The 13,993-nt window shown below is 51.1% G+C and overlaps 1 protein-coding gene and 1 non-coding gene across 2 annotated transcripts in view; one reads left to right on the top strand and one right to left on the bottom strand.

Annotated features, from left to right (window-relative positions):
• The window catches only part of CLPB (ClpB family mitochondrial disaggregase), an 84,512-nt gene that overhangs the window by 22,801 nt on the left and 47,718 nt on the right, over nucleotides 1-13,993 (top strand). Inside the window, exons 5-6 of the mRNA XM_056858810.1 lie at nucleotides 3,771-3,874; nucleotides 9,973-10,101. Coding sequence (XP_056714788.1) covers nucleotides 3,771-3,874; nucleotides 9,973-10,101 — 233 coding nt within the window. The remainder of the gene's footprint in view (nucleotides 1-3,770; nucleotides 3,875-9,972; nucleotides 10,102-13,993) is intronic.
• TRNAA-UGC (transfer RNA alanine (anticodon UGC)) lies at nucleotides 5,281-5,352 on the bottom strand. Its single transcript has one exon. It is a non-coding gene; the product is annotated as a tRNA-Ala (tRNA).

Genomic DNA, 13,993 nt, shown 5'->3' with positions numbered 1-13,993 from the left:
ATAGCTAGATTCGAGTCCAGCAGCCGGTTAGAGACGAACAAGATTTTTTTGGGGGAGGGGGGTTTTGAGCTTTCGAGAGTCAAGAGCTCCCTTCGCCAGTGGCTTTGTCATGACCCTGCTCTCTCGTAAGCCGCCCTGAGTGCCGTTTGGGCTGCATGGCGAGGAAGACGAGTCAGCAGCCGAAGAAATCAATAAGGGTGACTTTTGCAGTGGCCGTTCTGCTCCTTGTTCACCTTTGCAAAGGCTAATTTGCTTGCAGGTTGGGAATCTGTTTTGTTACCTGCAAATTGGACGGGGGCAATCGATACCCACAGCCGCTCAAATGTCAAACTGGCTCTGTAAGAGGGAATGGCAGGGACGAGAGCTGCCCGGTGGGGAAGGGGGAGGTTAGCCTGCTGTTTTGCTAGGACGTTAGACTGAAGTATGATGCTGGCTCAGAGGGACCGGCCGCCAACCGTACAGAACCTCTTGGGCTCTGCGGAACATCCTGCTCCTGTCCGATCCACTCTGTGCAGAACTAGCCAGAGCTGGGATGCATCATAAGATGAATCCAAGCCTTGGCATGAAGAAAAAGAAGAGTTGGTTTTTATATGCTGATTTTCTCTACCTTTTTAAGGAGAATCAAACCAGCTTAAAATCTGCTTCCCTTCCTCGCCCCACAACAGGCAACTTGTGAGGTAGATGGGGCCGAAGAAGAAGAGTTGGTTTTTATATGCTGACATTCTCTACCACTTACGGGAGAAACAAGCTGGCTTACAATTGCTTTCCCTTCCCCTCCCCACAACAGACACCTTGTGAGGTAGGTGGGGCTGAGAGAGCAGTGACTAGCCCAAGGTCACCCAGCAGGCTCCATGTGGAGGTGTGGGGAATTCAACTCGGTTCACCAGATTAGAGTCCACCGCTCTTAACCACTACACCACGTGGGCATGCTACGACCAGAGAATCCAGTGCCCTGTAGTAAGGTGAACACACATGAACGCATGATGCTGCCTTATGCTGCATCAGATCATCGGTCCATCAAGTTCCCTATTGTCTACTCTGTCTGTCAGCAGCTCTCTAGAATCTCAGGTGGAGGTCTTTCCCATCACCTCCTACCTGGTCCTTTCTACTGGAGATACCGGGGATTGAACCTGGGACCTTCTGCATGCCAAGCAGATGCTCTTCCACTGAGCCACGGACCCTGCCCTGCAGAGGTCCCTGCAGAGCAAAGAGGGACTTGAGCGGATGAGCCCGGCCACAGCTGGAGGCAGGAACACCCTGAAGTCCGTGGCCAGCGGGGCCCTGGGGGGAGTGAGCTCAACCCAAGAGCAGCCTCACTAGGGCAGCCTCGGCTCCATCCTGTCCCTTGCGAGCGGGGTTAAATATACTTATTTATTTTAACATATTTATCAGGTGCCATTTCTTTAAAAAAAGCTCCAGGCAATGTTATCACACCAAACAATGCGAGAGGACATCAAACGATGTTATGGGGATTGTAAAATTATGAGACGCCGGCCATTAAAAGTGGCAGGAAAATGTCAGTTTCCAAGACCTGCTCTGTAAAATCTAGTAAATGTTCACGTTGGATTGGAAACACATATTAAAAAAAAAAAAAAAATCAGGAAGCATTCACTCCCGGGAGGGAAGTCCATCAAAGAGGATGACTGGCTATCATGGCCACAGTTAAAAACACAACTTGTCCCGCCCCGGTGCCCACTTTTCGCAGTGCGGCCCCAGGGACTCTTGAACGCAGGGTGGGGGGTGAGGTGGCCTTCTGCCACCCTGGATGATACAGCCTGCCATTTCCCCCCCCCCCCCCCGTGTCATAGTTGGGGCTTGTAGCCGTTGGCACGCCTATGCTCCCTCTGCGATTTCAAAAGCTACAGCACAAGAATCTTCACTGGGTGACAGAAGGTATGCTACGGCAGCCATTTTGTAGCTGGCTCCACCTCCTGAGGCAGCCATTTTGCCACTGCGCCCACCGCCCCATGTCAGAACTACAACAGTGCCTGCAGGATCATAAAGGTGGGGGGCTGCTGCCATAGCCAGTTCTCTAGAGAAGGGGGCGGATCGCACCAGACAGAAGACGGCCCACACCGCAGCGAGGTTGCTTCAGTACTATTGCAAATCTTCAAATAGTTGGAGATGTTCTACTTGAGAAACACATCTGTTGTTGATGCTTCTGGCAGGATCTTATTGTTGCTCGCTTATCATACCTGGGTGGTGGGCAGGGGAGGATTGGGCCAAATGTATCTGAAAAACCTCTGGTTGCAGGCAGGACCCTTCCGCCTGCCTGCTCATTGGTGGTTGAAGTTGAGAACAAATCCCAAATACATTGATTTCCTGCCAGGTAAGGGGGAGGATAGAGCATTATGCCATCTCTCTGCCAGATTTGCAGCCTGCTGTGTTTTTTGTGTTTGTGGGGGGTGGGGTGCCAGCTCCTTCACCGCCAGCTTTGGCTGTTTGAAAACTTGCTGAAGGGAATGGGGTGGGAAGTGGCTGGTGGTGGAAAGTGCCGTCAAGTCACAGCCGACATATAATGACATAAGAACATAAGAAAGGCCCTGCTGGATCAGACCCAGGACCATCTAGTCCAGCAGTCTGTTCACACAGTGGCCAACCAGGGGCCTCCAGGAAGCCCACAAACAAGACCACTGCGGTGGCAGCAGCAGCATCCTGCCTGTGTTCCATGGCACCTAAGATAACAGGCATGCTCCTGTGATACTGGAGGGAATAGGTATGCATAATTACTAGTATTCATTTTGACTAGTAGCCATGGACAGCCCTCTCCTCCATGAACATCCACTCCCCTTTCATTTTGACTAGAAGCCATGAGTAGCCCTCTCCTCCATGAACATGTCCACTCCCCTCTTAAAGCCTTCCAAGTTGGCAGCCATCACCACATCCTGGGGTAGGGAGTTCCACAATTTAACCATGAAGAAATACTTCCTTTTATCAGTTTTGAATCTCTCTCCCTCCAGCTTCAGCAGATGATCCTGTGTTCTAGTATAATGAGAGAAGGAGAAAAGCTTCTCCCTGTCCACTCTCTCCAAACCATGCATAATTTTATAGACCTCTGTCATGTCTCTCCTTAACCGCTTTCTTTCCAAGCTAAACAGCCCTAAGCCCCTTAAGGTTTTCAAGGCAAGAGACGTTCGGAGGTGGTTTGCCAACGCCTGCCTCCGCGTGGGAGGAGTGGGGAATCGAGCCTGGTTCTCCAGATTAGAGTCCCTCCACTCTTAACCGCTATGCCCCGCTGGCTCACGGAAAGTGGCTGACTCTTGGTTAAAAGTTGAACCGTGATTGGCAACAGCTAGATTCAAGTCCAGTAGCACCTTTGAGACCAACAAGATTTTCAGGGTATAAGCTTTCAAGAGTGATAGCTCCCTTCGTGAGATACCAGACTCTCGAAAGCTCCCAACCTGAAAATCTCGCTGGTCTCTAAGGTGCTCCTGGACTCGATTCTAGCTCTTCTACTGCAGACCAATGCAGCTGCCCCCTCTGGAACTGTATTCATAATTGGACAGGGTTTTTTGGGGGGCGTGGGTATTAAATCCCAAGCATACCCTATTACCAATTTAGAAAATTTCTTCACCTCCTCCCTGGAGAACCTGCCGGAGATGGGCTCTTGAAACAAAACATGATAAACTCCCAAAACAACATTAACTTTAATTCAAAATTAGCAAATTGTTGAAAACTCTTTCCCTGGGTGCTTATATCGGAAAGGCTTTTCCTTCTCTGATGCTGGGGACTCACCCGCCTTCGCTTTTCTTTTATGCTTTCGCCAACAGTGCGGTGAACCTTCTGCTTACGACTGGAGCTGACCCAAACCTGGGAGATGAGTTCAGCAGCGTCTACGAAACCGCCAAAGAAAAGGGGCTGCATTCCCTGGAAGGTAGCGAGGGGGTTCTTTGTCTTCCCTGGTTCCCAGAGCAGCGTGGGCCTGTTGCTCTCTCCTCTTCCCCTCGCTTGTCTATGGAGAAGGTCCTCCTTCTTAACAACCTACCTGCTGTGAAGGCATTCATCCAAACTAGTCTTCAGTGGCGGAGGGCAAACCCTGCCCAAAGCTGGGCTCAGGAATCATTCGGAAACATGAAGGGGCCTTATACTGGATCAGGCCTACCTCCATAAGTTCCTCTGGAGGTGGTAAGCTCTCCGTCCCTGGAGGTTTTTAAGCGGAGGCTAGATGGCCATCTGTCAGCAAGGCTGATTCTATGACCTTAAGCAGATGATGAGAGGGAGGGCATCTTGGCCATCTTCTGGGCATGGGGGTGGGGAGGCAGTTGTGCAGGGGGTTGGACTAATTTCCTGCATTGTTCAAGGGGTTGGACTAGATGACCCTGGTGGTCCCTTCCAACTCTATGATTCTAGGCCCTTGGTCCATCAGGGTTAACTATTTATGCTGTAAGCCGCCTTGAGTTCCACAAGGGAGAAAGGCGGCTAGTAAATGTTTTACATTAAAAAAATAAATAGAACCATATAGTTGGAAGGGGCCATAGAGGCCATCTAGCCCAACCACCTGCTCAATGCAGGATCATCTTAGAGCATCCCTGACAAGTGTTTGTCCAGCCACTGCTTGAAGACTGCCAGTGAGGGGGAGCTCACTACCTCCCTAGGGAGCCCATTCCACTGCTCAGCAACTGTTACTGCAAAAAAACTTTTTCCTGATATCCAGCCAGTACCTTTCCGCCCACAATTTAAACCCATTATTGGGAGTCCTCTCCTCTGCTGCCAACAGGAACAGCTCCCTGCCCTCCTCTTAAGTAACAGCCCTTCAGATACTTAAAGAGAGCAATCCTGTCCCCCCTCTATATTGTCTACTCAGGCTGGCAGCAGCTCCCCAGGGTTTCAGGCAGAGGTCTTTCACCTCATGAGCTCTCTTAAGTCTTCTAACTGGAGATGCTGCCAGGGATTAAACCTGGGGACTTCTGCATGCCAAGCAGATGCTCTGCCACAGCCCTTCTCCACATCGAGAGCCAGTGTAGTGTAGTGGTTAGGAGCAGCAGAATCTAATCTGGAGAACCAGGTTTTATTCCCCTCCCTAGGTTTGGGGAGGAGAGGAACTTCAATGGAGTATGATGCCATAGAATGTCATAGAATCCACCTTCCAAAGAGACCAATTTCTCCCTGTCAGGAGCCTAACCGCTTGTACAGGCCGGCCCCAGCACGAGACACAGGCTAAGGAAAGACTGACACCTCTGACAAGGTGAAGTGATCCCTGCCTCCTGGAGATCAGTTGTAATAGCAGGAGATCTCCAGCCCCCACCTGGAGGTTGGCAACCCTAGCCCAGTCCTTTTCACTGGAGATGCCGGGGATTGAACCTGGGACCTTCTGCATGCAAAGCAGATGCTCTACCACTGAGCCACAGCCCCTCCACATAGATATTGTTTTCTGTTGCCCCATAAGGTCGGACCAGAACCAACGGGTTGAAATTAAATCAAAAGAGTTTTTGGCTAGACATTGGGAAGAATTTGCTAACAGAGTGGTTCCTCGGTGGAACAGGCTTCCTCGGGAGGTGGTAAGCTCTCCTTCCCTGGAGGTTTTTAAGAAGAGGTTAGATGGCCATCTGTCAGCAAGGCTGATTCTATGATCTTAAGTGAATGATTACAGGGAGGGCATCTTGGGCATTTTCTGGGCATGTTGGGGTCACTGGGGGTGTGTGGGGTGTGGGGAGGTAGTTGTGAATTTCCTGCATTGTGCAGGGGGTTGGACTAGATGACCCTGGTGGTCCCTTCCAACTCTATGATTCTATGATATAGCTCAGACCTGCCTGAATGCCATACTTTCCACCAAATTCCTCTTTTGGACTTGCCGACCAAGATTAAACTGGTCAGAGCAAACTCAGGGCCAACCAAGGAGCTTTGTAGGCAGGAAAGAGGAAGGGGAAGAAGGGGTTTGTATCTCCTGTTGCCACTGTAAGAGTTGACAGGCCTGGCAGCATGTGATGGTCATGCACAGCTGGCCTCCGCTGGGCACAAAATGCAGAATCCGCACGATCAGGCTTTAAAAAGATGGCAACCGATGCATAATGCATGTGACTAGACTTTATTTAAGACAAAAATATATCAACCTATAAAGCTAATTTTTTCTGTCTGCATTCTTCCCCCCTCAACCAATATATATATTACTTTTTGGTGGAGGAGGGAGGAGAGGCTGGAGTGGAGGAAAATGAAGCCACTCAGAAGGAAGTTGCATTAATTTTTGGGGGGGTGGTTGACATGTTGTATTAAAAAGAATAAATTCAGTTGCCTATTTTTTTAAAAAAAAGAGAGAGAGAGTGGGGGGAGATTGTGCATGCAAGAGAGAAAAACGGCCTTTGTTTTACCGGGTTATTTTTTTTAACGATTTGCATATTTTGTGTATAAATATTTTTTTTCATAAAAAACATCCGAATGGGGGGGAGTCTCCCGCCACCGCCACGGCGGCACGTGCCACGCAAAATATATTACAGACATTTATATGGATGGCAGGGAGGGGAGATGGAGAGCTGAAAATTTCCAGGCTCCGGGTGATTGATGGCGGAGGAGGCTCCCCTTGACGCTTTATTGAGTTTCCGATGATTATCTCTCGTGGAGACATTTTTTACAGATGACGGCCGAGCTGTCACAGCGGACCATGGGGGAAAAGCAGCCCAACAATAATAACACTTTAATCTTTTTACTGCACTGCTCCCTAGTATCTCAGATTCATCTTCCCTGACACCAGGCACTTGATTAGCCCGCCCCTCCCTGGATAGGCAAAGGAGGGAAATAAATAAATATACATATGCACCTCTTCTTCCCCCCCCTTGCCCCCCCAGCCGCCACCCACGCCTCTGCAGAAAACAAGACCAGTAAGGAGGGTTGGTGCCATCACTCCGATTGCCGCTTCTGTGGGTGCTGAGGTCTATTAGCGGTGATGCCAGCCACGGAAGGGACCGGCTATTAATTACAATATTTTAGATTTGGCTCCAATCGGAGCTTGCTTTTTTGGGGGAATCCAGCGGCAGCTGCAGGAAGGCGATGTGGCTGCGTTTTGCTGCCAGGCAGCCAAACTCAATTGTCGTTTCCTGGTTTTGCTAACAGCTGCTTTCTTCTCGGAACAGTGGCGGGTGAATCTGGCGGCTTCGGGGAGGTCTGCGTGGCAGAGGTTTTGAACCGGACTTGGCTGTCTCTGTTTCTCCAAGAACCCCGGGCATGGTGCTTTGGGGGATGTCCCAAGAAACCCACGTCGGCTCCTTCCACAGATGTAGAGTGGCCGGGACTTTGTGAGGTTTCAACTGGGTCCCTGTGGCAGGCGCTCTGCGAAAGGGACCCACTGGAATCCCCCAGGCACCTGAAGAGCAACAGAAAGGGAGCAACAGAGAGCAACAGCCAGGACTTCAGGATAAGCCAGCTGTTTCCTGTGTGGGAAGCGCCTGGAAAGAACTGTAGTTTGAGATTTTGGACAGCCACAAAAGGTTTTACTAGGAAGTCAGTCCCACTGAATACAAGGGGATTGTGTTCTGAGGCTGCAGATAGCATGTTATTGTCAGGTCCAGTTCAAGGTAGTTTTTTTCACCCCATGCAGGGGGTGCCCTTCTGCCCCTGGGCCCATGCCACCATCAGCTGTGGCAGTGCCCCTGTGGCTTGGCTTGGACCTGGCTGGTGGTGGGACAGGCCTAGCAGGGGATACCAACCCCCTCCTGGGCCACTGGTGGCGGGGAGTCAGCCGAGCCCAACAACATATTGGTTGCCTTCCTTATTGGCAGCTTGCCTAGAGACCCAGCCCTACAAGGAAAGGCTGAGGGAGTTGGGAATGTTGAGCCTGGAGAAGAGGAAGTTGAGGGAAGGACATGATTGCTCTCTTGAAGTATCTGAAGGGCTGTCACTGAGAGCAGGGCAGGGAGCTGTTCCTGTTGGCAGCAGAGGAGAGGACTCACAATCATGGGTTTAAATTGCGGGAGGAAAGGTACCGGCTGGATATTAGGAAGACATTTTTTACAGTAAGAGTTGTTCAGCAGTGGAATCGGCTTCCTAGGGAGGTAGATGAGCTCCCCCTCACCGGCAGTCTTTAAGCAGAGGCTGGACAAGCCCTTGTCAGGGATGCTCTAGGGTTGATCCTGCATTGAGCAGTGGAGTTGGACTAGAGGGCCTGTATGGCCTCTTCTGTGGTTCTAGTACCAGCCCCATTGCTAGCCTGAAGAATCCGCACAGACTCAGGGTTCTGCCTTTGAAAAATAGCAGATACCTTTTTTTACCTGGGAATTTCAAAAACCCGCAGCATGTCTTCTGTTTGCTCTGCAGCCAGGATTTCAGGTTTGTCAGGAGAACTAGGAGCATTGCTTTAATAGCTATAATCTAGCACGATAATACCTGCTCATCAGGTGACTATAAGTCCAAGGTCTATAGCAGCCAAAGTAAGCGAGAGTCCCCCCTGGCACCTTAATGGTTAACTAATAGGTTAGGGCAGAAACGGTCATAAATTAGAGCGTCTGCGGAAGTGGGTCAGGAGCCAGGAAAGCTTCTGCCACTGTCAGATTTTTAGCCGTTAAGGTGCCGTGAGACATGGTGTCATAAATTCCATGAGATGTTCAAAAAAGCCGCAGCATCAACCTTTACTCCCCTTGGAGCACACGTACAGTTGTGGGGTGTTTGTTTTTTTATTCCCCCCCGGGCACTCTGATGAAGTCGGGAAGGTGTGGAACAGTCAGGTGGGATGCTGCGGTCTCTGCCTCACAATGCAGGTGGGTGCCCAAGTGCCTAGCCCCTTTGGCACCACTTTAATTGATTTTGAATCATAGAATCATGGAGTTGGAAGGGTCCATAGAGACCATCTAATCCAACACACACACACGCACCGCGCTTAATGCAGGATCAGCCTAGAGCATTCCTGACAAGTGTTCGTCCAGCCGCTGCTTGAAGACGGCCAGTGAGGGGGAGCTCACCACCTCCCTAGGCCACAGGTTCCACTGCTGAACTACTCTCACTGTGAGGTAGGTGGGGCTGAGAGAGCTCTAAGAGAGCTGTGACTTTCCCAAGGTCACCCGGCTGGCTTCATGTGGAGGAGCGGGGAAACAAATCCAGTTCACCAGTCTAGCTCCGCCGCTCATGTGGAGGATTGGGGAATCAAACCCCGTTCTCCAGATCCGACTCCACCGCTCCAAACCATTGCTCTTAACCACTACACCATGCTGGCTACTTTATATATAGTCCACCTTTCTCTCTGAGACTCAAGGCGGATCCCAGCAAGTCCTCTAGTCCCTATGACCTGTGACCACATCCACTTTTAACTCTTATTGCACACCCCTTGGGACGCACAGGCAGAGTGTCTGTTTGTGTAAGTGAAGCATCTCCAGCAGATCTCTCCCCCCCCCCTACACACACACACACACACACACACACTTTCTTAAGGGGATTTGAATGGCAGGCATCTTTTAAGGGGAGAGAGATTTGGGGTTTGCTGTTTTGTTTTGTTTTTTCCAATAAAAATGTTTTTTAACTATTATCGTAGGCCATGTTGAACCACAGGGCAAGGCGGGATATAAATAGATAGAACAAGGGGAGAAGGAAGCAGGGAGAGAGCCTACCGTTGACCTTGATGTTTAAGCACCCACCTTTCAGGACTTGCAACCCCCCCCCCCCGCCCATGCTTCCTCTTCCAGGGGGAATGGAAAAGAGCAAGATTCCAGTATCACCTTAAAGACTTAACAAAATTTCTGGCAGGGGATGAGCTTTCGTGAGATACGAAAGCTCATCCCCTGCCAGAAATTTTGTTAGTCTTTAAGGTGCTACTGGACGTTTGTTCCGTTCCACTGCTATTGACAAACACGGCTACCCATCGTGACCTGTTTTCCAGGGGGAGTCGCAGTACACACAGTTTCGATGTCCTGAGCCTCGGTCTGTCGGCACACTTGCTTATGCCCGCCTGCCACGCACACCGCCTTGAAAAACACCGAGCTGGGTGACTCGGCCACCTTGGCGTCCTTCCGTGACGATAACCTGTGTTTTCTCCCCGCTCGCCTTTCCCCGCAGTTCTGGTCACCCGGGAGGACGACTTCAACAACCGGCTGAACAACCGGGCCAGCTTCAGGGGCTGCACGGCTCTGCATTACGCTGTGCTGGCCGACGACTACCCTTCTGTCAAGATGCTTCTCGACGGAGGTAAGCAAATACAGAGAGGGCTCCTGGGACTGGGCTTGTCTCTGGCTCTGCCGTGGGCCCCTGGAGCCTTAAATACATCAGGGGTCCTCAATGTGGTGACCTGTGGGTGCCATGGCGCCCGCTGACACCTTCCTGGGCTCCCGCCAAATGTTTTTAGAAAGTGGGCAGGGTAGGGTTGCCAACCTCCAGGTACTAGCTGGAGATCTCCCGCTATTACAACTGATTTCCAGCCAATAGAGATCAGTTCCCCCGGAGAAAATGGCCGCTTTGGCAATTGGATTCTATGGCATTGAAGGCCCTCCCCAAACCCCGCCTTCCTCAGGCCCCGCCCCAAAAACCTCCCACCGGTTGCTAAGCAGGACCTGGCAATGCTAGGGCAGGGCCAGGTTGGGCTTTTGCCCAGCAAGGCTTCTGATTGGCCATTGGATATTTGATTGGCTGTGTAGATTTTGTGAAAACTTTGCTTTGGAAGCAGCTACAGTCACAGCACAAGGATTTTTATTGTGTGTCTGAAGGTAAGCTGTGGCAGCTGTTTTGTGGCTGGCTCCACCTCCTGCGGCAGCCATTTTTATGGCTACGGCAACCCCATGCTGCTTCAGAATTCCAAAGTTGCCGGCAGGCTCAAAAAGGTTGGGGACCCCTGAAATACAAGCTTCAGTGCAGCTGCAAAATCTCTCTTCAGGCTTTTCTTTTTCTTTTTTTAATTCTTGTGGCTTTTGCAAAGAGGGACTTTGAGGCCATTTTCACAAAGCGCTTAGAAACGCCAGGGGGGGGGTTGACTTGGGACCCTGGAGCCCCTGGTGCAACTTCATTGCTGCTTATCTCTGCCTCTTCATGCTTATTGCTCTGTGCTCTTTTTTTAAAAATGACCACTGCTGACACACTGCAGATGGTATGAGATGGGACCCCTCGCTGGATCCCGGGTGCCAAACATAGTTCCATTCTTCTCGGGGTGGCTTCGCCACCAGCTTGCCAGGTTCTCCTTCATCTCACCGAACTCAATGTAATCTTGGAAAAGGGCAGACGCCAAGTATTTATTTATTATTTATCTGAAACATTTGTTAGCCGCCTTTCCACCTCACAAAACTCAAGGCAGCTTACAATGGAAATAAAACAACAATTATTTAAAAAACACACACAAAGACCACAATTTAAAATCCCCATTTAGAAGAAGAGTTGTTTTTTATATGCCAACTTTCTCCACCACTTAAGGAAGACTCAAACCGGCTCAAAATCTCCTTCCCTTCCTCTCCCCACAACAGACACCCTGTGAGGTAGGTGAGGCTGAGAGAGCTCCAAGAGAGCTGTGACTAGCCGAAGGTCACCCAGCTGGCTTCGTGTAGAGGAGCGGGGAAACAAATCCAGTTCACCAGATTAGCCTCTGCTGCTCATGTGGAGGAGCAGGGGAATCAAACCCGGTTCTCCAGATCAGAGTCCACCGCTCCAAACCACCGCTCTTAACCACTACACCAAGCTGGCTCTCAATTTAGTACTGCCAATAAGTAAAAACTAAAATCAAATGCAGTCCTGAATAAAACCATCTTCAACTGCCTCCTAAGGATTGAAAGTGAGGGGGGCGGGCACACCTCCCTGGGGAGGCTGTTCCATAATCATGGGGATGCCACCAAAAAGGCCCTCTCTCGTGTGCCCTCTATAATTATCAGAAGACACTTGAGGGGTCTCAGCTGGCTGGAGGAGAAGCGGCTCCCCTGGACCTGGAAATCCCCGCTGCGATCGTGCTTTTCAAGAGAGCGGCTTGTAGGAGACGAAGGGCTTGTTTGTTTCTCTGAAACTGTGAGCCAACATGCATTGCTCTCAACAACCCCCAAGCATCCCCAAGCCTATTCTATGAGGTGCTGTGGAGCGCAGGCAGGAGAATGCTGCTGCAGTCGTCTTGTTTGTGGGCTTCCTAGAGGCCTCTGTGTGAACAGACTGCTGGACTTGATGGGCCTGGGTCTGATCCAGCGTGGCCTTTCTTATGTTGTTATGGAGGGCAGAGCTATTCATGACTGCTAGTCAAATGGATACTAGTCATGGTGCATACCTATTCTCTCCTGGATCAGAGGAGCATGCCTGTTATATGAGGTGTTGTGGAACCCAGGCAGGATGGTGCTGCTGCAGTCATCTTGCTTGTGGGCTTCCTGGAGGCACCTGGTTGGCCACTGTATGACTAGACCGCTGGACTTGATGGGCCTCAGAATGATCCAGGAGGGCTTTTCTTATGTTCTTATTATCTTAGGTGCTCTGGAACCCAGGCAGGACAATGCTGCTGCAGTCATCTTGCTTGTGGGCTTCCTGGAGGCACCTGTTTGACCACTACATGACCAGACCGCTGGACTTGATGGACTTTTCTTACGTTCTTATAGCCGGCTTAGAGAGCCTTTGAAGAGCGTGCCCGCTGCCCCCAGGGACCTTGGTGCAGGTCATCTCCCCCGTGTTCTCCTGATGAATCCAACGCTTCCGAGCAAGCGCCCTTTGCCCTCTCTCTTTCAGGCATGGCTACACCTGCCCTCTGCCGAGTCCCCTCTCTTCCACCCCACACGTCCTTCGCTGGCCGCCCAGCCCTCCGGGCCAAAGTCATCCAGGGCTGGAGTCCTCTGTGCTTAAACAGTCGCCCCGCTGTCCGGAGGGAGCGCGTCTTCCTTTTCAGCCGCGCGCCTGGCGAGAGGCAACCTCCGCCTCACCCCTCACCCCATGGCTTTGGCCTCCGGCCGTCCCTTTGCTGAATCACTTGACCCTTCCTTGTGGTCAGCCTGTCCGTGCCCAGCAGAGCGCGAGGCGCAAGGCCGGTCTCCCTTGTGCTGCGGCCGCTGACATGTGACAGTCTCCTGACCTGCGCTGACACCAGTAAATGGCGTGCAGGGAGCCGGGGCTGCTTCCTCCGTTGCCAGCCCGTTTCGGCCTTTATTCGGCCAGTTTAATGTGGAATCGATCCTCGGGTTTTGTGTTCCTTTTATTGGAAAAGGGGGCCTTGAGCTTCCCAACGCAGGCAAGCGAAGTCGGGGGCTCATAATAATGCACGAGGCCTCTTTTGAATTGCAATGCTTATTATGATAACATTTCCATGGTGCGGCCCTAGAGTCCTCTCCAAAGAACCACGATCTTCTGAGATGGGAGGGGCTGCGCAGGGGTGGAGAATGTATGCCTTGGCGGGGGTCGGGCCCTGTTTGGTGAAGCAGCCGCAGCTTGACCGAGTAAGCAGGGCAGGAATCAGGAGAGGCTCCCGCTGCTGTTTTTAATTTCTTAGCACTTGCCTTTTTGCACTGTGACCTGCTGAGCGAGCCCAAAGGCCTTCATGTACATTGTCAAGTTGCCATCTTTGCCAGGTCTCTGTAAAGTCAGGAGAGGAGTCAGCATCTGCTGGGCATGCAGAAGGTCCCAGGTTCAATCCCTGGCATCTCCAGTCAATAAAGGACCAGTTTTTAGGTGATATGAAGGACCCCAGCCTGAGACCCTGGAGAGCCGCTGCCATTCTGAGTAGACAGTAGTGACCTTGATGGACCAAGAGTTTGATTCAGTAAAACAGCCACCATGGTGTATTGGTTAAGAGCGGTGGACTGTAATCCGGAGAACCGGGTTTGATTCCCCACTCCTCCACATGAAGCCAGCTGGGTAACCTTGGGTCAGTCACAGTTTTCTCCAAACTCTCTCAGCCCCACCTACATCACAAGGTGCCTATTGTGTGGAAAGGAAGGGAAGAAGATTGTAAGCCGGTTTGATTCTTTAAGTGCAATCCTTTCTATGTCAGTAGAACCCCACCCCCACCCCCCACACACATGTATGCTTCCTCCTCTTCTTTACTGCTGTGTTGTATGCGCAAAAATACATACCTGCAAAACAACATTTTAAAGCCACTGCTCTTCTTGCCTGGCCATGGGATTCCAGTAGGGTT

This window comes from Euleptes europaea, chromosome 12, assembly GCF_029931775.1.
Source record: "Euleptes europaea isolate rEulEur1 chromosome 12, rEulEur1.hap1, whole genome shotgun sequence".
Lineage (NCBI taxonomy): Eukaryota > Metazoa > Chordata > Lepidosauria > Squamata > Sphaerodactylidae > Euleptes > Euleptes europaea.
This window is presented reverse-complemented; position numbering and strand designations above follow the sequence as displayed.